Genomic DNA, 24658 nt, shown 5'->3' on the forward strand with positions numbered 1-24658 from the left:
CCTTTCTTTGCCGTCCTAAAGAGTACCTGGGAGTGAGAGGCTTGGGGCTAGGGAAGTCTTGGATGAGGGAGGGGTGCCATCAGGCAGCCAGCACCTTTCACCTGCCTGGTAAGTCTGTTTTCTGTATGGTTTTATAAAAAGCAATCCCATTCCAGGCACATCCTTATCCTAGCTCTTACCGTTTAGGAGTTCTTGAACAGACAGATACAGACAGACACTCTCAAATATATATTACACCATAAGAACATGCAAAAATTAAATGATTATTTTGTTATAATTGATATAACGTAACACTGCAGTCAGGAACTAGTTTTGTATTACTAGGAAAAAAATAATTTATTCCTAACCTATTAAACATTTTGAAACTTGTTTCTTTCATTCTACACAGCAGCATTAAGGCATAGGCTTGAGCTGTAAATCTACTTTATTGACGGTTTATTGGATAAAAAATTTGAATTTAATACATCCAAGCTCTCTAGAGAAAAAATCTTGTACAGATAATTTAATATCATACCATATATTTTAAAACTATCTTAAGAATTATTGCATAAGAAATTGGCTATATTTATACTAGTATGATTAGATCACCTACCACTATTTTAGGGACAATAGGACTACAACTGACTGACGAAGGACTTTGAGAAACACATGCCTGAATTCCAAAAGAGAATGTGATTGCTGATTTAACATGAATGAAAAAAAATTGGGTAAACTTAAAAGTGGCAAAACAAGTGCTATATTTCACAAGGCATTATTCAATATGTGGAAGATTATCCTGGACACAGACCCATAAAAACATGAAAAATATTGAGTGTGGTGTTCTACATTATATTCTTATTAAAGCAGGCTCTAACATTGCAAGCTGTGTGGGCTATTTCCAAATACACATTATGTTTGCCTACAGAACCCTGGCAATCCCATTATTTAATGAACTTACACCCGTATGTTCCAATATCTGGAGTTGGAAGACAAGGTCCTTTTAAGTTTTGTATTGGAGGAAGTGACTTTAAGAATCTAAATTTTATTCAATAAAATTGAATTTTATTCAATCCAATTTCACCCTAATGCATCTGAAAGTGAAAAGGGGTGGGGAGAATCAATTCCCCAGTGCACAAAGCTAAAGCAGAATCCAAAGTCTAAAAAACTCCTCTGCGCTACAGCATATATGAGGTTGAACTGCCCCAAAACTGCTATGTTGGGAACTCCTATGCACCAGCAGAGGCTCCTAACACCTGACTCCCAGTGCACGATTACATTAGTTTTATTTTCAGATGCTCTTCATACCCACAAAGGAAGGAAATAAAATCTGAGCTTAAATACACCCTGAAAAAACTCCATACTATCCATCACCTGTCATGAATTAGGTCCAGCCCACATGTCACCAATATGGACTGATGCACTCTGAAATGCTCCAAAAAACTAAGCTTTTCAGTAACTGAAGTATTACATCTAACCCATGATGTCTTTTTTCCATTAATTCTCTTCTAGTGCAAGTTCACTGTTATGGCAGATATTAAACTGTAAAACTAAACTCTGGCCAACAGAAAACTAGACTAGTTTGTATATCTAAAAAGAAGTCTCAATTTCCTTTTTTTTTTTAAACAGTATAGAAAGCCACACATCTGTAAACCAATAAAATGAATCTAGGCTTTAAATGTTGTTGTACCAAAGAAGATAGGGTATAAATCCTTTCCTAGTTTATAACTAGAACTCATGATGGCCCTTGGGGCTCTTGCAGTATCTGTCATGTCGGGGAGCACTTCCATCATCTTCAGCCCAGAATTAAAATAAATTACCCTTCTCCTGATTCAGTCACTAAAGCAAAATTTCTAAGAGGAAAATAAATGACTAAAAACAATAGCTTTAACAAGGCCAAATGTACAATAAAAGCAACACAAAGCAGAACTTCTTCTCTCAAAACAATAGCACCCAGGTTTTTCAGTCTTTTTCTGGTAGTTTCTAACAAGATGTTCCAAAAATGTGAGTACAGGGTCAGTATATTTTTGCATAATTGAAATCCCTTTATTTTTATATACTTTATATCAGGCATCAAATTACATCTTACAACAGTATTTCAACATATTTGATTATGTTCACTGCTTTGTTGCCTCAAACATACACAAACTGCTTAATTTCTTATTTGATATAAGGCAAAAATATCAGAAATGCTGAATTTTAAATAACCTATACATATATAAAGGGATACTTAATGTGCATATGAATAATCCTCAAAAATGGATACACTGGTACCTTTCAAAAGGAAAATATCCTCTGCCTTGGTGGAGTCCGAGCACATAGCTTCACTCGGCGGTGTACTTTACCATCTAACTTATTCCCCCCATAAGCATATATTTCTTGGCTGTGTCTCAAATTATTTTGAGGCAGCATTAAAAATCAGCATTTACATAGCAAATGCAATTAATATCAGTCAGCCAAGGCATTGATCATCAGGTTTATGCAGCCACTATGTATCACATCTAGCAGATCTTACAAGTAAACTTTACCTTCATGTAATAAACTCCTGTAATTGTTGTTAATATAATTTAATTTATTTGTTTTAACAGTAGTTGAAACCGAGCGTGTTAAGTGTTTAGAATATTCTAAATTGATCTTTAATTCAAGTGGATCTATATTTTTAAATCCATAAACATCAATTTTCCCCATAGTCTTTTTTTTTTTTGAAAGTACAAACTAATTCTATTTTAATTAAAAAAACCAGCATATGGATATATATATTTTTGATAGAAGGTGGTCTTCCAATTGACTTTACCTCCTATGTGTATCCAGAATAAAGCTGCAAATTATGATTTTTCACTGTAAGTAGCAGTGACAAGACAGTAAATAATATTTGAATTGTTTTTGATAAGCTGTCCATTGGAAGTTATGTATCTGAATGCAATACTTTGGATGAAGAAAATACTACTATGAATATCCAACATACCCATACTTTAAAACAACTTTTCCTTCAACATAATTACAAGCACTAAGGTACATTACACATGGTAAATAGTTAGATTTATTACATGTTTGAAACAGCCTGGTTTTGTGGCACAGATTCAAGTTCCAATGGTGATGCATGTGATGTGCCAGTCTTCAAACTGGAAGCCACCATTCTCTAAGCAGACTTCTCTAAATAACAATAAAACTTACAGTGGTGTTAGCTGTTCTAGTAGACTGTACTAAATCAAAGAGAGTCATTTTAAATGTAGAAGGAAAAATACACACACTTCCCACTGTTACATGTTAAGCCATCTACTTTCCTTAGTGGGATAGAGTAAAAAGCTATGATTCCACTGCAGTAAATAAAGACAAAGTTTGTTTCTGGCATCCCTTATAGGTGCAAAGATGCAATTTACCCACCCCTGAAAGGGTATGGCATACCACATGTAAAAAGCCTTGAGCCAAAGTCTATTGAGGAAAATGAACACAGAAGCCAATTAGCAGCTAGATAAAAGGGTAATTATACTGTCTCTACCTGCACAATTAAGAGATTTACGTTTTCTCAAATGAAAGACTTTGTTATGCATCACTGATAAGGTTTTGTATAGTTACAGAATTACAAAAAGTGTGGTCCAAAACCACTCTCCATGGGACAGCCATTTCATACCAATTTTGTCACTTTTATAATTACAAACAGTACTGGATGACTTGCAAAGTATCCTTTGCTCAATAAGTGGTTTTTTTCTCCAAATAAGAATTAAAATGGTACCTTTCCTTGAAAGATACAATCAAATGCTTACAATGTCTGATGCTTCCTATACAACAGAACACAAAAAAGAAAGATGGGCATCTGGAGCATGTCTACCCACCCTTCATTTCAATGAACAAATGTCAAATGAATCAATAATGCACACGCCAGAAGTTGAAGAGTTTAAAAAAAAAAAAAAAAGCAAGTTGAAGAGGCAGAAATAGAAAAAATGGACAAGGTGTTAGGATTCTTCTTCCATAGCTACATCCTCTTGCAATTTCTGTACCATTTTCTCCTCCAGCTGTTTTGCTTTGCCTTCAAAAGAAAATACAAAATTAAGATAATTTAAAAAATTCAAGAGGCCTCACTAAAAACTATGCAACTGTTCTTTTTTAAGGATGCGTGTGTCCTCCAGCAAACATTTTAGGCAGAATATATTTTCATTTAAATTTGTCTAAAGGGATTTCTCAAATTACAGTAACCAAGTTGTCATGTATTTGTTATGACCTTTATCATCTGCTAGCCAGATCGAGCTGTCAATACTTTCTGCAACAATTAAAATCTGCCCTCCTCTAGTATAATATACTTTCACCAGGTAGCAATATCAATCAGAACTGCATGCAATAGTATACTCTGTCCCCTTGGTAAAGGGAGCAAAACAACTTAATACTCAAAGGGACCTGATGCTCACTTCCACAGATTTAGGCCTGTCCCAGAAAAAAGACACCAAAGGAAGGATTAAAGCGGAGTGAAACATAGGCAAAAGCACTATCTTTTACATTACACTGTTAGTACCACATATTAGAGATCTACAATATTATAGACAATGTGTTGTAATGGACTATATTAGCATAGCCATAATAAATAAGGAAATTTAAAACATTATTTTATATCCAATCAACTTCCACCAATATCAATTCACTAATCATTTTTCCAAGGCACAGACAAATTTTCAGCTGCTCTCCACTTTGTGTACGTGTACCACACATACAGATAGTTGTGTGCCTAACTACCTAATTTGCATGCAACTGTATGCAAAAGATGGAGATTGTTTGAAAACGTGTCCTACAAAGAACATATTTAAGAATAAAACAAAATTCACAAATAAGCTAATATCTACACTATCTATTTTACCAACATCTTTTAATATAGCATGTGTAGTAACAATTATAGATCACCAAAAACATATGGGAGGAACAGATTTTTCCAACTAGCTCAATTGGTACAAGAAAAATGGAAACTTTGCTTCATAATGGAGAATATAAATTCCTAGATGTGCATTCTTCAGATACATTTTGGTTAGTATTAATGACCTACTTCTGAATTGTCTACTTAGCTGTCTCACATTACGTTTAATAAACATTTCCATTTCAGAAAAGTCATATTACACTCAGTTACAGAATGAAGAACTCAAGATGAGTGAGGTTCAATAAAAGAAAATACCTCACCCACCTTGTCTCTCATGTCCTGGGATAAACATGGCTACGATAAATTCCAAAAATGTCATTTTCTCAAAAGGGATCATTTGCTATTGAGTCCAATATTTCAAGGAATTTGACACTGCACTGATGTACATGTTCCACCTCTATGCTCCTCATTTCCATAGTCTGGTAACATCTGTAGTTTGGCATCCTCATGGGTGCTCCCAGGCTGGAGTACTCATGGGGAAAAGCCAGGCCTTGTGTTCAGCAACTCCACCCTTGCCCTCCTAGAGCTTTTGGAGCACCACAAATAGCTCATTTGCAGCACTCAAGCTCAGAGAGGGGAAGAGAAGGGACCAGGGACAGTTGGGAGAAGAGGCAGAGTGGCTGTGCAGCCCTGCAGCGGGTGCTGGGAGTACAGCCTAGCTGCTGTGGGGCTCAGTTCACTCCCATGCAGCTGTGCTCCTGTGGTTCCATATCCACCCTGCCTCTTCCCCCGAATGCCCCCTCAACACCAGACTAAGGATGTTAAGGACTAGTTGACTATCCAATACGTAGCCAAGTCAACTAGTCAATTCCCCCCCACCCCTCACTTTCTGCAAGGGGGTACTTCAAAGCAGCAGTGCTGCATAGAGCCTGTACCCCAGGTTCTGTGTGGCACTGCTGCTTTGAAACGCCGCCGCAGCATTTCTTACAGGCACTTGTGCATTTCAAAGTGGAAGTGCCCACATGGAGCCCAGAGTCAGCGGGACTTGCCGCTGGTCCCGGGCTGCACACGGAGTTCCAATTTTGAAATGTACAAGAGACCCTAAAATTCCAACGACTATTCGACTAGTAAATTAATCCTTATTTTACTTTAGCCCAGTCCCTCCTAGACCACAGACATAACAAGTTCAGATGATTTTCTGATACTATAGAATGTGACTAGGTAACACGCATTGTTGGAATTCTGCCCGCCAGGGTGGAAGATGGATGGGGGAGATTGTTCTTATGGGGGAAGGAGAAGGAAGGGAATTGTATCTGGGAGTAGATTATGAAAGATGCCCATCTCGTGGTGATCCAGTACAGATGTCAAAGAGGGTAATGGAAGGAAGCCTGGTCTGGCTAGCAGGAAGGAGCAGATACACACATGGGAGCAGCTATTTTCAGGATTCAATATCCAAACTGATTTATGGAATCTAATTTGAAATACTATGGCTCTGGCTAAGTGGCTTGATTAGAGCAAGAGCTCTCAGCCTAGAAATTTCAGGGAGAAAGTGATTAGGTACCAAGGATATCATCAATTCATCTTTTCCTTATTGTTAAATCAATCAGAGGTAACGCAGAATGAAAAAGCTGAGAACAGCTGGGACAGATACAGAAGCTGAACTATTTCTGAAAATGTTCCTCAAAATAAACTTAATAAGTGAATCAAACTCATAACTAAAAAATACTAATTGTGTCTCCTCATCTGAATAGTATTTTAAGTGGCTCACTTAATGATGAATGTTGCTCAAAATAATTATAAGTGAACAACCCGACCAAGGATTAAATAAACCCAGTTCTTACCTGCATGTGGAGCCCGAATTAGGTGTATATTTTGCTTGACTTCTTTTATGTCTTGTGCCTTCTGTAGCTCTTTGCTCTTCTTTAGTCTGAGAAAAATAAGGGAAATTGTATATTGACGCTTTAATCTTTTTGACAGCTGGCCCCAGGGACAGCCCATGCAACAGCCAATGCAGCTGGGCCAGGAACCTCCTGTGTAATCATCCCAGGGGCAACAGGAGCAGCTACAGTGTGTCAACTCCTGACAGCGGAAGGTTTAGTGGTCCCAGAAGCTGCCCAAGCCTAGCACATTAGCAAAGACTGGTCCATGACTCTCATGTATGCTATGGTGATAAGAACATAAGAACGGCTGTACTGGGTCAGACCAAAGGTCCATCTAGCCCAGTATCCTGTCTACCAACAGTGGCCAGCACCAGGTGCCCCAGAGAGGGTGGACCGAAGACAATGATCAAGCAATTTGTCTCCTGCCATCCCTCTCCAGCCTCTGACAGATAGAGCCAGGGGATAAAATGGTGTCCTTGGCCTAATAGCCTTTTATGGACCTAACCTCCATGAAATTATCTAGCTTCTCTTTAAACTCTATTATAGTCCTAGCCTTCACAGCCTCCTCTGGCAAGGAGTTCCACAGGTTGACTACACGCTGTGTGAAGAAGAACTTTCTTTTATTAGTTTTAAACCTGCTACCCATTAATTTCATTTGGTGTCCTCTAGTTCTTCTATTATGGGAACTAATAAATAACTTTTCTTTATCAGCCCTCTCCACACCACTCATGATTTTATAGACCTCTATCATATCCCCCCTCAGTCTCCTCTTTTCTAAACTGAAAAGTCCCAGTCACTTTAACCTCTCCTCATATGGGACCCGTTCCAAACCCCTAATCATTTTAGTTGCCCTTTTCTGAACCTTTTCCAAGGCCAAAATATCTTTTTTGAGGTGAGGAGACCACATCTGTACACAGTATTCAAGATGTGGGCGTACCATAGTTTTATACAGGGGCAATAAGATATTCTGGGTCTTATTTTCTATCCCTTTCCTAATAGTTCCTAGCATCCTATTTGCCTTTTTGACCACCGCTGCACACTGTGTGGACGTTTTCAGAGAACTGTCCATGATAACTCCAAGATCTCTTTCCTGATTTGTCATAGCCAAATTAGCCCCCATCATACTGTATGTATAGTTGGGGTTATTTTTCCCGATGTGCATTACTTTACACTTATCCACATTAAATTTCATTTGCCATTTTGTTGCCCAATCACTCAGTTTGGTGAGATCTTCTTGGAGTACCTCACAGTCTGCTTCTGTCTTGACTATCCTAAACAGTTTTGTATCATCTGCAAACTTTACTACCTCACTGCTTACCCCTTGTTCCAGATCATTTATGAATAAGTTGAAAAGGATTGGTCCCAGGACTGACTCTTGGGGTACACCACTAGTTACCCCTCTCCAATCTGAAAATTTACCATTTATTCCTACCCTTTGTTTCCTGTCTTTTAACCAGTTCTCAATCCAAGAAAGGACCTTCCCTCTTATCCGATGGCCATGTAATTTACACAAGAGCCTTTGGTGAGGGACCTTGTCAAAGGCTTTCTGAAAATCCAAGTATACTATATCTACTGGATCCCCCCTATCTGCATGTTTGTTAACCCCTTCAAAGAACTCTAATAGATTAGTAAGACAGGATTTCCCTTTACAGAAACCATGTTGACTTTTGTCCAACAAATTATGTTCTTCTATATGCTTCACAATTTTATTCTTTACTATTGTTTTGACTAATTTGCCCGATACTGAAGTTAGACTTACCGGACTGTAATTGCCAGGATCGCCTCTACAGCCCTTATTATGTGATGCACATAATAAATTAATTAATAATACTTGCGCTACCATTCATGTGTCAGGAGCAAATAACCATTTAAAATTTGTGAGCATCATCTCCATGGACAAAGGACCATCTCTTCAGTGTAAGCCTCATTGCATGACACAACCCAGAACCTGACTGGGATTTCTAAGTGCTGCTGCAAATCAATGTTCCTTCTAATTGTTTCCATCCATGTGAGGGATGCATTATGTTATGTGCATCAAAATGAAGCTAAGGGGAGGATATGTGCCGTCAGTAGAAACCAAAAACAGGTATTATATCTATTTTAAGAACATTACCATAGGAATCATTACTCCAGGCATTTTATAATCAAATTTAGGCTTAAGAGAGAAATAAAAATTATGCAACGCATAGATCAGCCAAAAACTAAAACAACTACACTTTGAAAGAATAAAATTACAAAGAATAGGTGTACATTGCAGGAAGTATCAAGAAGTAAAACAACAACTTAAGTGTGTGTTGGGAGCTGAGTGTAAGAGAGAGAGTGTCTTGTGCTGCCCATTTAATTAAATCAACACTCACCCATCTGAAGCCTGCATGTTCAGACACAGTAGCAGTTGTCAACAAGCTGCCCTATGTTCCACTCTTGAGCTCTGTCATGTCCATCCTCCTCAACCCCACTCCCCTTGTAAAGGAGAAGGGGGAGACCCTAGCTTCAGTGTACCCACTCACTCCGCACAATAAGCAGGATGCTCCCCGGGAGCTGCTGCCTAGGAGAGCCAAGGGATAGGGCTGCACAGCACTGAGGAGAGGAGTTACTGGGCAGCTGCAAATCCTACTCACCTGTTCATGATAAATTTAGCTTGGCGTTTTTGTTTGATCTCTTCCACTCTCTTCATTGCATCAACTGAAACAAACAAGTTTTTAAGTGTATTTAACATGTGTGTTGTTTGATAATCTAATTAACATCATGAAACAATTTAACTAGTACTATTTTACTACTGTTCCTTAATATGCACAACATCTAGAATAAAAGAAACATCTAACAATTATACCAGAGAAGTTGTCTCTTTGCAACGTAGCACTGATGGATACTATTCTATAGGCAGAAATAGGGCTTGTCCCTAGTGGGTCTGGGAAAAATTAGTACCCTTCCACCTTCACTCCAGTCCTTCCCTCCAACACCAGACCGGCCTCTTCCTGCCCCTGCACTGCCCCCGCCTCATCCCCAAGCCAGCCCTTCCCTCCAGTCCCTTCACCCCAGTTGTAGTCTTCTCTACAACTTAAAAATAAAGAATGATGCCACAAAAGTCATCATGTGAAACAAAATATAACAAACTGGTATAGAATCAATGGAAGCAAAGGAACAGGACAGCAGAGCTTTAAAAAAAAGACAGCTGGAGATAGGGAATCACTCAAGTATGGTTAAGAATGCAACTAGCCTGCTAGAGCTGACTTACCAGTTTTGCTCCACAATTCTCTCTGGTATTTCAGTGGCTCATTTCTACGTTTTTCAAACTCAAATGAATTATCCTGTATAAAAGAGGAAAATGAATACAGTTTACTTATATACAATGTGGCAATATGTAGTTTAGGATCAAATGGCTGAATAAATAAAGTTATTATCCACAATTTACATCTGTGAAGAGAAATCTAAAGGATATCAACATAAAATTCCCTTCATTTTATTTGACAATATGATAATATATCTTCTTGAATTTTTTCATTTTTCAGCAGTTAGATGTTTATACAAGAGAGGGCAGGTGGAAGCTGGTGCTCGCAAAGAGCACCAGGTTCTGTGGAGCTACCTGCCTCCAACCCATGCTGCTGTCTCTGATACAGAGGTAGCAGTGGGGAGGGTGCAGAAAGGCAGGCAGGAGCCAGTACACATGGGGAACCAACTTTTAAGCCGGCTCCCCATTAAAACTGGCTTCTGTACCACCACCCCCACACACAAACACACACCCTTCTGCCTCATGGGAGGCAGCAACTGGGAAGGGGGCAACAATGCCTGTACATGAATACACACACACACGCATAGCATCAGCAGTAGGCAGTAATGCTAAGTGGTAGAATTATGTATTCTGTTAACATAAGAGAAGATGGGTGGGGAGAAAGGATAGAACTGAAAGAAACACCAACTTCACAGGAAGCAGGAAAGTGACCAAGTGGCCTCCGAGATGCGTTAACAATGAGAACATGTTGCAGTAGGTTCTAGGTGGGCACTAACACTATTATGTTAATCACCACAGAGTTGCTGGCAGAGAGCTAGAGAACCACTGACAGGTGGATCTCTATGCTCTTATCCATTCTGCTCCCTTCATCTAATTAAAAATACCACCACTGACTACTCCACTGCAATAGAACATCCCCATTTTGGAGATACAGCATCTTGAATCAACTACCTCTGTCTTCAGATGAGCAAAGGATTCCTTCTATGAGTTGAACTATGCAGACATCATCTGCTATGCTTCAAAGTGATACTGGCTGCAAGAGGAGGGAAGAACAGCCAACTCAGACTGTCTGACTTGGTACACCTGGCTCTACTATTGTTGGGATTGAAAGTTTTATTGTTTTTATATTTATATTTTAGGATTAATAATGTAGTAATGTAAGGTAACACATTATCACATTTAATATTTTATTAAACTAAACCCTTTAGTAAGATATATATTCCTTTGTTTTAAAGCTTAGTGAGTTTAGTAAGTAAAGAGACAGAGTTTTGGTATTGTGTCTATGTTACTGAGATTGGAGGAATGTTGAAGGCTGAAGTCTTAATTGTTTGATTTACAAGACCTTTTTGCTTTGCCCAATATGGGATACTGTTGTATTATGGTTTTCTTTGAAAGTCCTTGTAGAGGACTCTGTGTGTGTGAAAGTGGTATGTATGTGTTGAGATAAAGGTGCACAGGTTATCCTTGGAGCCAGATGGCCATAAAGGAGGGACGAAGCGTGGTGAAAACAGACTTATCAGCGTCAGAGGGACCATCAGTGCATGCCCATGGTCAAAGAATGATCAGACTGGCAGACTGACGGCCCGAAAGTGGAACTGGCACCCGTAAAAAACGATTGATTACAGGATGAGCCTTTCGAGATTTTTGGGAATAATTGATAACAATAAGATAACACACAGACTGACACAGCGAAATCCATACACTTCAGCAGAGAAAAGGATTACAAAAGCAGGGTGCTTTGCTATGGAACCTTGGGTTCGTCTTGCCACTAAACTCCAGGAGCATCGGATCACGAGACCAACAGAGCCCAGTTCCCCCTCTGTGATTGATCAGACTGGCCACTAGATTGATCCAGACTCTGGACTGGTAACCATAACATCGTCTGGCGGGACTGTGTGTGTATGAGGTCTGTGTGTGTGAGTGACTGAAAAGCATATGCTGTTGTATTCTCAATAAATGTGGTGTATTGCCTTTTTCCCTATAAAAGATCTCATGTGCTTTGTTTAAGCATAACACTATGTCCTACTCATCATAATCATGACCTTTTTCTTAGCGGTTACTTTCCAGCAGGCCCCTTTCACCCTCACAAAGTAATCCCTGCATGCCTGTGTCTCTGCATTAGGGATGTAAAAGGTTAGCTGGTTACACAGTAAGCATTAGCATTACCAACAGGCTTACTCAGTAACCAGTTAACCAAAGGGCCGGCCAGAGCAGTCCTCTCTCCTCCACCTGGCCTGGGACATGGCGGGACCCCAGCCAGCCCAACCAGCCCTCCTCCCCCAGCGGCAGGACCACGACCCGAGCACCCCTTACCCTCCAGCTGTTGCGAGATATCTGGATAAGGAATGTAAAATCCCATGTCAATTGTGAGGCTTACTGGTTACAGTTAACCGGTGAGGCTGGAGCAACTCCCCACCTGCTGCAGGCAAGGGATTGCTCCAGCCTGGCCAGAGCAGTCCCTGCCTTCTTCCTCCCACCCCGTCCCTGGCCTGCTGCAGGCAGAGGCTGCACCGGCCAGGAGGGCACCTCACAGGTAGGTGCTGGTCCAACATCCAACGTTGGATGGGGGAGTGCTCCAGCTACACTGGTTAGTCTGAATCAGTGAACCTCACCTGTTAAAAGGTGAGGCTTACTGGTTAAACCTTCACATCCCTGCAATTTATTTGATAAATTGAGAAAACATCTCAAAATTGAATGTAGCATACATTACAAGGATTAAAAGTAATTCAAACAAAATGAGCAGTTCTTTGCCACCTCACGACATCATTATCTTCAATTTTATGACATCATTATCTTCACTGTAACAATGCTCTGATAAGATTATCGATTCTTAAACACAGATACTGAATGTTAATGGCCATAAAATTTAAAGCTACAGCTACTACTACATTTTTTTCACATGTAAGACAACCCTTTTGGACTTCTAAATGATTAAAAGTGCCAAGAAAAATACAAAGAATGTACTTCCACGGTAACTTAATGCTAGCGAGCAAAAACAGGGCACAACACATTTAAATTGACAGTACAGAAGCCTAATCAAAAGGGAAAATTTTGGCACAATACCAACCTTAAAGAATGGCTAGTTTTAAACTTTCAAAGGAAAGCATGCTGCATATTTCTGCTTGCTTTTCAAAAAAGTAGAAAGATCTACTGCAATTTTTAAACCACTAATTCTGCTTTCCCTGTCTCTAGGACAGGGGTGGCCAACCTGTGGCTCCAGAGCCACATGCGGCTCCTTGCATAGGTATCAAATCCAGGGCTGGAGCTACAGATGCCAACTCTTTCCTGAGCTGGAAGGTGCTCACCCCTTGGGTTCAACCCCTAGCTCTGCCCTAGGCCCTTTCCCCCTAGGATCCTGCCGCTTTCTACCCTCTCCACTGAGCCTGTCATATCCATACTTCCCCCCTCCAATGTCTCCCACTGAGAAAGAGCTGATCACAGTGGGCAGGAGGAAAAGGAGGGACTGCCTATGGACAGGATGTGCTAAGTGGTGGGGGGGAGAAGATCAGGGCTGGTGACATAGAACTGTGGCTCTTTGGCAATGTGCATTGGTAAATTCTAACTCCTTCTCACAGGTTTAGGTTGGCCACTCCTGTTCTAGAATCACAGAACCACTTAGTATACCATGTCTTGCCTGGCTATGGAACTTGGAGTACTGCATGTGTTACGTTCATATTTTGTTTTTATCCTGGGCCAGGACTTAAATTCACTAGTAGCAGCAGTAATTTAATATCATAGAATAATACCAATTACTTACCACTGTCAGTTCTTTACCAGCTGCTTTTCGGAAGGCTTTGGTCCATCTGACCTTTCTGGGATTTCGTTTCTTTTTAAAGTTTTTATGGCATTTTGATCTGCAGAATCTAAACATCTAAAGAAAGATTAAATACAAATGTCTGTAAACAAAGGATGTTTGTTCTTGCCCACTCCATTCAAAATAAGTCTGATGCTAAGCTTAGTGTTTTTACTCTACTGGCACTATTCGCTGTCAATTTAAAAGATTACCACCATTCCCACTATTTTTTCCTTAAAATGAAAAGTACCAACCAACTAAAGTTATGAAGGATGTTTAGGAGAGAATTTTTAGTTTTCATGGAAGTTGCATCACACCAAACAGTCAATGAGCATTAGTGCTGGGCTATACTACCACAGTAAATTGATCTAATTTGTGCAACTTAAGCGTGTAACGTAACTGAACTCAACATTGTTAGATTCACTTACCACACTGGCTATACAGCATTGTGTGAATAGAAGAATCTCTCCCATAAACTTCCCTTATACTTCTCAGGGAAGTAGAGTACACAAAATCAACAGGAGATCAATTCAGAATGTCTTCACCAGACCCACTAAATCAGGAATGAGCAATAATTTTTGAAGGGGGGGCACTCGAAAAGTTTGAGAAGGTGTTGCAGGCATCCCCAGAAGGGGTGGGGCTTCAGATGGAAGGGACAGGGCCTTTAAATAGCAGAAGTTGAAAGGCAGTTTCCAAACAAGTGTTAGCAGTGGAAAGGGAAGTGTGAGCCCTTTCAACTGCTTCTATTTAAAGGGCTCACACCTTGCCTGCAGCTGCTAACACATTGCCTGGCAACCACAAGAAAAAAAAAACAAAAAACAAAAAACACACAAAACGAAACACTCCAGGCTGGCCAATCTCACAGTAAGGGAAAAATTCCTTCCTGGTGGCACAATACCACACCAGGCCAAATAAAAAGGTTCTTTGCTAATGCCAGAGGTAGGAATTGACAATCAGAGCATAAAAGGAGGCACAAGGCGGTTCATGGCTGGGCAGATGTCCATGGCTTACCTAGGCAACATAGGCCCACCTATCAGTTCAGATGATGCTTCTGGGTCATCACCATGCACTTGCTCCTCTCAAGAGGAGGATTCTTAAGAAAAGCCACTATCATTGTTTCCCACCTGCCTAGACAAAGCCTGTCTGTCCTGCCACCACCCACACCCCTGAGGTGGGGTGTTGCATTTTCAGTGTTACAGCCCTGGGATGTTTGGGTAATTTCAACTTAAATATAATTATTAAGCTTCACAGAGTATTCTCTTCATAATTTTGAAAAATAAATAAACAAACTTCATTTTTTATCTAAACTTTGATCTACTATTTGTAGATGATACAATACCAGATATAATACTCTGCAATGATGGTATTATTGTTACTGTAATAGTTTTTGTGAGTGTTAGATCATTATTGCTTTGTTTTACTTTCAAAAATCATGTTACTCTGTTCTCACAATATCTTCAGTCTGCAAGAACATGCATGCATCTACAGAGCAATTACCTTAAACAATTTAACAATCAAGAAACTGCAGGACAAAATTATTAAATTGCAACTTAGAAAAGCAACTACAAAACCTTAACACTATTCTATGAATTTTCGATATCTGTCACCTAGATCTAGCACTTGTCTTAAAGTCTAACTGCACATAAAAATCATCAAGTTCTGCAAGATACAAAGATACTCAACAACTACTTTTAAGAAGGAACTTGGATTTTAACTTTAAAGCCCCAGTTCAGAGTGTGTGTGTGTGTGTATACACACACACACACACACACACACACTTTGCTGAATCAGCATATTTAGTCTAAGAATGATTTTTACACTGGAGTAAATTCTGATATTTACATTTTGCTACAAACACTTTCAGTTTTGGTTGAGCAGAAAAGATGTTGCTTTGATGACTTTTGGACGACACCTGCAATAGGAGCAAGGGCTATGTGATTCTTGGCAAGAACTAACACAATTACTAAGGGTACAGCTAGACTACAGGCTTTTGTTGACAGAAGTTTTGTTGACAGATACTGTCAACAAAGCTTCAAGAGCATCTAGACTACATCCAGTTCTGTCGACAAAGGGGCTTTGTCGACATGACAGTGTAGACGCAAAGGACAGTGTAGATGCAATAACGCTTTCAGAGGTGTTATTCCTTGTAGAATGAGGTTTACAGCCGTCAGCAAAACTGCTGAGCTCTGTCGAAGTTATGTTGACAGAACTCAGTGGCAGTGCAGATGCAGGGATAGTTTTGTCGACAAAAATCCACTTTTGTCAACAAAACCCTGTAGTCTAGACACACCCCAATAGTCCTGGTGGCCCAGGCAGTGACAGCAGGGTTTAGCCATGCCTAGCACTAACGCCCTGGACCCTGCGAGTACCAGGCATGGCTAAACCGGTGGTTTTCAACCTGTGGGAGGTACAGACTAGGTCTCAGATTTCCAAGGGGGTCGCGCTGCTAGTTGAAACGTTTAGGGGTCTGCAAACGAAAAAAGTTGACAGCCCGAGGGTAAAGCCCCGGCCCCGCTGCTCCCCCGATATCTACGCGCCTGGCAGCTCCCGTCAGTCCCGCGGGAAATGGGGGGAAACACGCCCAACACCGCGGCCCCGGCCCGCCGGCAGCGAGGCTCCCGCCGGCGTCAGAGTGCGCCGCCCTTAACCCGCTGGAACCGGGTCTCCCGACCCCGTCGCCAGAACAGAGTCGGTCCGTAGACACCCCGGGCCGGGCCGACCTCTCCAGCCGCGCCGCCAGGCTACAGGCCCCAACGCAGGCCGGTCCTGGATCCACCCGGTGCGACGAGGCGCCGCCCCTCGGGCCTGCCGCTGCGCCCGGCCCCCCTGAGTCCCCTCAGCGCGAGCGCGGCCCCGCCCCTACCTTGCAGTCGTTCCGCACGAACATGAGCCCATGGCCCGGATAGATGGGCCCGGAGCAGAAGTAACATTTCTCAATGCGCATCTTGGCGGGGACTGATCCCTCGCGGCACCCAGCCGCCTCGCCACGCCGCGCCGCAGGAAGTGATCGCGCGCACCTGGCCGGAAGTACAGCGTCCTTGCTAGATAGAGCGTCGCCTCCCTGAGGGAGAGCGACGTGAACTGCTCACGGCGCCCTCTGCAGCCTGTGTGAGTAATGCAGTCAGCTTGCTCTGACACTCCCTCCAGCCCCATGGCTCAGTCCAGTGCACACTGGAATCAGTTACCAGCCATGGAAAATCAAAGGGGATGAAAGGTACAAGGGGTCTTTTATGAAAATTAACACAAAATTAATCACAAACAAGCAAAAAAAAGGAAAGGGCAACGGCGGAGCAAAGACAGGAGGGCAGGAGCATGTGGAGGGAAAAGCAGCAAGCGCTGGTGGAATGGAAATCAGGCATTCTCTGTGCTAGCTCTGCATTTCTTTGTCCAAACATACCAAGGAACGGGGTCTAACTTTGTTTTAATTCACAGAATTGCCCTCTACATCAGTGAGAAGGGAGCTCTTTTAAAATCATTAAACGGTTAATTTAGCTGTCTAAAATAAAAATCCTGTTAATGGCATAAAATATAACAAAATGTTGTTTGCAAATTATTTGGGACAAACTGTTTTCTGCTCTGGGTTTATTCAGCACCTAGCATTATGGTTGGTTCCTTGCCACTAGTGTAATTAAGATGATTGAGGGTGATGATTATTGATAATGTCTAAAGCCCTAATCATGGAAAGCATGTATAGCCCCTTTGACATGTTTAAGGCTGTGTAGGATCAGGGCCAAAACAAGTTTAAAACAAGCAGCTGCCTTTTTTAAATGCAACAAAACAATTGAGATGCAGTTTTAGCTTAATAAACCTGTGAGAAAATGTTGTAAATGTGATTTTTACCATTTAACAAATGATAAAATTAACATCTCATTAATTTTTTTTTAAATCAAGACCTCCAGTTCCACAAGCTGTCTACAGCCAGACCTGTAAGTCTGTTCCTTCTGGTCCTTCCTTGAAATCAACAGGACTCCAAATAGCAGTAGTAATTACACAATTCATACTACCACAGAATCTGCCCAAGGAAAGGTAATAGTTCTCCACCATCCTGGAACAGATCAGTAGGGAATGTAATAAGTTTCCAAACTATACTGCTTTCTTTTACAGAACCATTCCATGTTTGGGGGCAGAGCTCTTAATACCGGCATTTTACTGGTGTGGTCCTTTCCTCCTGCACATCCCGAGATCCACTAGATTTTTGGGATGGAGTGGTGGCTTATTCCATAGCAAAGGAAAAGTAGAGTGTGGCAAGACCTTTCCTTGGTCCTGGAATGACCTGAGGTAGCTCCACAGGGAGACCCTCATGGAGTTTTGTCTCCTACCCCAGGACAACCTATTATGGAAGGGATTGCTTGCGCTACAAAACATTGTAATTTCCACTGGGACAGAATGAGGTGCTGCATATGATTTGGCCTCTCTGGTAACTGATTGTGAGGTCTGTCAATCAGTTCTGACCCAAATACATTTCTCTCTCTCTCAAGAGTGTTGTGTCTGCTAGTTACTGTCAGCTACCGACCACAAAAATAATGGTTTATGAGGTGATAAGGACACTGTGTTGGTAATACACAGTTTTATCACATTTAGAGTAATTATACAAAACTGTAAGCCATGGTAGGTTTAGTGACCAATAATATAGCCAACAATAATTAGGAGTTACTGCAATCTACATGAAAACTTTTAGTTGAAGATAAACAAGAATTGTATATTAACTGGATTCCCGATATTACAAGTATAACAAAAGTTTACTTCCTTTGGCAGGAGAAGCCATTATCCTGTATGTCTGGTTGGGGGGAACTCACTAAATAGGACACACTCAGGATATAAGAGGAAATAAATTGCTTCTGTAATAAAAAATACATCAAGAAATATATAAACAAATGTCACTTTATTTGCATATCCAACAAATAGTAGTCATGATGTTAAAAGAAACACATTTCAAACACAAGCTTTCCAGAGCTGAATTTTATAAAGTGATTGTGTGTAGGAATTTTATAATATCCCCTTAATAGTTTTAAAATCCTTTCTATTGCAGAAGCCATGGGAATCCTAACAGAGCAGCACTGTATGGAAGTAGCTAATTTCTCTATGTTTGTATGTTGTTATTAGAACAGTTATTTGGAACTAGGGTTTCCAGCTCTTCCAACCAGACAGACTAGACATCATTTGCAATGGCATCCAGTCCATACTGTCCGGGAGAGTTGGCAACCCTATTTGGAACCCAGTTTTTCCTCAGATTCATAATGTTGTGTAAAAAACAAGGTGCAAAGATGCAACAATAATTGAACTCCTCACAGGTGACACACAGCAACATAGTCCAACCACACTGCCCCTTTTAATCATGCACTGCAACAAATAAAAGAAACACACTCTTTAAATCAAAACACAAAAAATGTTAGAAAGTAAACTGGTAAAAGCAGGGCTACTCAACTTTGGAAGAACCCAGAGGCCACAATGACACTCACAGCACATGCCGAAGGCTGCAACTTAAGTGTGGTTGCATACATATGCAAATAGCTTCTGTCACACTGTCAGGCATGAATACAAAGATTAAGGCAAGACTATGCAACAAGCAGGCCCCATTTAAGTTAGTTCCGCTGATATGAATAAAATGCAATATTTACCCAATTTCCACCCATATGACAGCACTTTTGACAGTCCAAGAATTTAACTACTAAAATGTGTATCAACAGAAGACCATTATATTGACTCACTGTTGTGGAATGTGTTCCCAGTGGAGGCCATGTTCAAAGGATCCCACCTGAGGTCCACATGTTGAGCCCTGCGTAAACCCAAACCGCACTGTGAGCTGCTAATAAACAGGCCAAGGGCTGCATACGGCCTATGGGCCACGTGTTGTGTACCCTGTGATAAAGCAAATAGGGGTCTGTATCTCCTCCTGAGAGCTAATGGCTGCATCTGCACCAGGGATTTTATCTACTACTGCTTTGGCAGTGACCACTGCCATACTTAACAGGAAACATTAAAGACTGTCTTACCTTGGGAGCTTCCTCACTACATGAAACTCCCCCTTCCCTTTCATCCCACTGAGATAACTGTGCTCTGAAATAGATTTGCTCTGGCAAAGCAATTGTGGAGGTTGGCATCATTTGAAAACTGCATCTTATTTCCCTGTGGTCCATCAGGGACACCCACTTTTAGACTCAGCTCCTCGGCCATCCCTGCTCTTGGGTGGAGACCTGCATCTTGCTCCCTCACTTGCCAGGTTGCACAGTTCCCTAAATGTTGCTTTCTCTCCAAAGGTTTGCTGTACACAGCATAGCTGCCCATAGTTTTAAATTACCACACATGTTTAATACCCCCAGTTTACTCAGGTCGGTATTATTATTGCTTTCTTGTTTACCCCTCATCTGTCAGAAGATGTAGGATGTCAGTCTTTATACAAATTCCCTACATGCTCCAGTCTTCTTAAGCATACAGGAGCTGAAACTTGTTTAATCTGCACATTAGCTTTCCATGCTGGACAGTACTGGTAGTAATCAGATGGTGTTGTTTGGGATGTCACTGTATCATCCAAGATCTATACTCTGGGATGACATACTGCAGAAGGAAGTCCTCTGGTCATATGTACCATGCTGAACCATCAAACCCTGGTTGCTCTTAATTACAGTAGTTCCAGAGACAGAAGACTCTCTCATACCTGTGAAGTTGTTTCTTATAGAAGATCATAATCATGAGAATGTGTTGGTATTGGCTGTAATTTTAACATAGCTCAGGAGAGTACCACACTGTCTGGCATAAACAAGAGATAGTAACCTTCATACATGTTGGTACACATGCCAGAAAGTCTACCACTGCCACAAACTCTCTGAACTGTCAAGGCCATTCTTCCGCACTACAGATCTGTGCTGGTGTTTAAAAACACTACTTTTGGGGGTTGGAAGATCGCCATTAGCTTGCAGAGTAAGTCCATGTCACGGCAAAACCTTTTGGAAAAAATGCAATGGTTCAGTCTCATGTAAAAATTGAAGGAGGGCATCAGTTATAATTGCTATCAACACATCTTATTTTGCATGCATGGACTATGTCAGCCGAAATGGTCAGGGCAGTGTGTGCATGTGTGTTACACCCAAGTCTTCAACTGCTGAGATACAAAGTCTCATTGCAGTGGGCAGCCTAGGAGGCTGGAGGGCGCCCCAAAAAATAGTTTAACGTCTGTGACTTTACTGCTAGGACCGGGGTCCCGTCGCAGAGGGTAGCCAACAGGCTCTCAGATGCCCTGAGTTTATAGGAAGAGCTTATTACACCTCAGATTTTAGCTGCTAGGATACAGAAATCCCTTCGCAGCAGGCAGCCTGGGGAGGCTGAGAGGTGCCCCAACGGATCTGTCCCCTGGAAGCGACACGATCCAAAACGCCCAAGCTCTTCCTATACCTGTTCCTTCTGACCGGCTGAAGTTCTTTTGTTTGTGTTCAGTTCGGGTACAGCAGCACGGGTTCAAGTCAGAAGCTTGACACGCACTGGCTTATTTATAGGAGAAAGAAAGAGAAAAGAAATAAAGAACTTGGTTCAGTATATATATGTTTATAAGTGAATGAGAGCACCCCACTTATTCCCAAAGTTTAAAGCTAAATCACCTTACCAAAGGCAGTTTACAATAGAAATGAAGCAGCTTGACTTAAGAAAACTATAATAAAGTAACTAAACTTACAACAGAGTGACAATTAAAGTGTACACATAAAGAAAACACATTGCAGGTACAATTCTCACCCCTGCGTTCCAGACTTGGCACGGCCAGCGTCTTTCTCTCAATCCCTCGGGAAGAAGTAGGGCAAGGTTGGGCGTCCCACGGACCTCAGGAGACAATCAATACCTGCCAGCAGGTGTAGGTGATTGGAGCTCAAAGGGGGTGGGCTACTAAACCCCTCTTTATACCCCTTGGGTCACATAGGCTTCTTCCTGATCTCAAGTGGCCAATTAGGAAAAATGGCTTTGAATGCCAAGTTTCCCACAAAGGGTGCAAAGCATTATTCACACCTGGGAAAAATGCAGACAATGGGCATCTCTGGTATGTGATGGGCGAAGATTCCTCTCCTGAGACAGTACAGGCATGTCAATTACTGATACTAGCCATCAGGGCGACGGGAGGCCTCCCAGTCGTCAGCTAGCCCAATTACTGTCTGGTTTCTGTTTATGATAGTCAGGGACAGGCACCACACCTGCATTCCCAGGGCATCAAAGGCTGACTGCCTTTCTCTTGCTCTCGGGGCAGGGGGAGGGAAACAAGATGGGGTTCGTGTCTGGCTACAGACTATTAACCCCAAATGAGAAATTGGGGCAGAAGGATTTTCTTCTCATCCAAATATATTTGCAATTTCAGATCTGAAAACATGCTTCACATCTAAGACAGTTCCACCTGGTGGCTGACTAGTGCAGTAACATCCAAATAATTAAAAAACAAACAAACAAAAAAAATCATGCTCTGACTAGTGTTTACAAGAGCAGGAATACAAAGGAACACGTAATACATTTACCCACTAGCCAGGCTTACTGTCAGCAGCTTGCTCACTTATTTTACTCCATTATATGAAACCACTCTCTCCTGTCTGTCCTTGCAATAGAGAATTGTATTGATAAAGGCTGGGAACAGCTCAGGCTGCTCCACACAGGACTAGTTCCCAAAGAATGCAGAAAGAAATCATTCTACGGATTTCTAAAAATAAGCTTTGTCCTCACTTTTTCACATGATTGACCCTTATTTCCTTTAAGCACAGCTAGCTGATCTAGAATGGATCAAGGCCACAAAAAGAAGCTTTTACATATTCTCACTGACTGTGTCTACATTGGCACCCTTTTCCGGAAAAGGGATACTAATGAGACACTTCGGAATTGCAAATTCCGCAGGGGATTTAAATATCCCCCACGGCATTTACAACATGGCTGCCGCTTTTTTCCGGCTCGGGGTTTTGCCGGAGAAAAGCGCCAGTCTAGACAGGATCTTGCGGAAAATAAACCCTTTTCTGGAAGATCCCTTATTCCCTTTCAAGTACTTGGGATCTTCCGGAAAAGGGCTTATTTTCTGCAAGATCCCGTCTAGACTGGCGCTTTTCTCCGGCAAAACCCCGAGCCGGAAAAAAGCGGCAGCCATGTTCATGCAAATGCCGCAGGGGATATTTAAATCCCCCGCGGCATTTGCAATTCCGAAGTGTCTCATTAGCATCCCTTTTCTGGAAAAGGGTGCCAATGTAGACACAGCCACTGTGTTTGCAAATTTCTGTTTTAAATGTGAAAAATTGAGTAAAATAGAAAATATCCCTAAATTCAAAAATTCAGTATAATGCCAAGAGAAGGACTATATGTAGCTCTTAGGGTATGTCTAGACTACATCCCTGTTTCGAAAGAGGGATGTAAATTAGACATATCAAAATTGCAAATGAAGCTGTGATTTGAATTTCCCGCACTTCATTTGCATAATCGTATCACAGTGTTCTGTCAAAAAATGCTATTTCCAAAGGGAAACCACGGTCTAGACGCGGTTCTTTGGAAAAGCGCTTTTGAAAGAACTGTGTCTAGACCGCAGTTTCACTTTAGAAATAGCGTTTTTCAACAGAATGCCGTGACGCGATTATGCAAATGAAGCACAGGAAATTCAAAACCTGGCTTCATTTGCAATTTCGATGTCTCGTTTACATCCCTCTTTCTAAAGAAGGATGGAGTTTAGATGTACCCTTAGACTCAGAACCCAAGAATCACAACTATAATGTTACATTTTTAAATCTACCATTGATATACTCTGAAACTTCAAGCAAATCACTTCTCTGTGCCACATGTTTCCCTTCACCTTATCTGTACAATCTTGGTGCTTTATTATACAACTAAAAACACTGAGTAGTCCTGTGGCACCTTAGGGTGTGTCTATACAGCCCCCTAAACTCAAAATAAGATAAACTATTTGCACTTATTTTGATTCTATTTCAAAATAGCTTATTTTGAAATTTGGTGCGTCTATACAGCACCAAATTTCGAAATAACACGCTATTTTGAGACATCCCTTAACCCTTGGGGAATGAGGGTTACAGGGATGCCGAAATAGCACGGCCGCTATTTCAAAAAATATTTTGAAATAACAGGCGGCTTGTTGATTTTTAAGTAGAACACCCCATTATGGTCAAAAGTGAGTTCTGCTTTAAAACTGATGGCTCAGTATGCTATTATCTAACGTGTATATTACAGCCTGGCCCAATCCCCCTTCTGGATGGTCACCTTTATGTTGTAGGTAGTCTTAAATGTTGGGTCCTACTGCTTCTAAGTCCATCTGCTGAGTCTAGTCACTCTTCCTATCTCTAGGGCTCTAAAGCAGACTCCCAGGCTCAGCCCTTCCTTAAAACATGGGATTCAACACTCCTCGTCACTTTTGCAGTCCTTCAGGCACCCATGGAGGGGACAAGGCTGAGTTCCTCCTGCCTGATCTCTTCAGCCCAGTTTTCTTGCATGTATGTACTCCCCCCCCCCAACTAAGAGACATTCCCTATTTTTAAGACGGTCTGTGTTCTTTTCTGCCATGTGCACAGGTTAAGAAATTCCAGGCCCTTCCCTCAGTCTGGCTGATGGTGTGGCCAGGAACCTCACGGTGCAGCCAGGAACCTAGCAGGGCCAGAAATGGCTGGGGAGCTCTGGCTCCAGGGAGCCCTGGCCAGGCCTGTGGCAGTGGCACTGGGGCCAGAGCCCAAGTCAGAAGGAACCAGCAACAGGGAGGGGAAGCAAGCTGGAAGGCCAGTTTGCTGGGATTGGCAGGGGACCTCCCTTGGTCTGGCGAATTCGCTTGTGCAGGACCAGTCAGGCCTTTACCATCACTGTGAATTAACATTCCCTGTCTGTTGCAGGCTTTGTTGGCCAAGTCTATAATCTAGGCTATTTAAACCATGGAAGCCACCAAAGACTTTGCAGTACAATATTTTTACCAAAAGTAAACTATGGTAGTGAAA

At 41.6% G+C, this 24658-nt stretch overlaps 1 protein-coding gene across 2 annotated transcripts; it reads right to left on the reverse strand.

Moving 5' to 3' along the window:
* Positions 1–1998: 1998 nt before the first annotated feature.
* RSL24D1 (ribosomal L24 domain containing 1) lies at positions 1999–16741 on the reverse strand. Of its 2 annotated transcripts, none has more exons than XM_006112766.3 (6): positions 16582–16741; positions 13683–13796; positions 9932–10004; positions 9315–9378; positions 6658–6743; positions 1999–4003 (listed from the first exon to the last, which is right to left on the reverse strand). In XM_006112766.3, the coding sequence occupies exons 1-6, from the start codon at positions 16660–16662 to the stop codon at positions 3930–3932; spliced, it is 492 nt and encodes a 163-aa protein (XP_006112828.1). In that variant the 5' UTR covers positions 16663–16741; the 3' UTR covers positions 1999–3929. The 2 variants fall into 2 exon arrangements, with proteins under 2 accessions (XP_006112828.1, XP_075753388.1); XM_075897273.1 differs by lacking the exon at positions 16582–16741 and adding an exon at positions 16256–16487.
* Between the last annotated feature and the right edge of the window lie 7917 nt (positions 16742–24658).

This window comes from Pelodiscus sinensis, chromosome 14 (assembly GCF_049634645.1).
Source record: "Pelodiscus sinensis isolate JC-2024 chromosome 14, ASM4963464v1, whole genome shotgun sequence".
Taxonomy (NCBI): Eukaryota; Metazoa; Chordata; order Testudines; family Trionychidae; genus Pelodiscus; species Pelodiscus sinensis.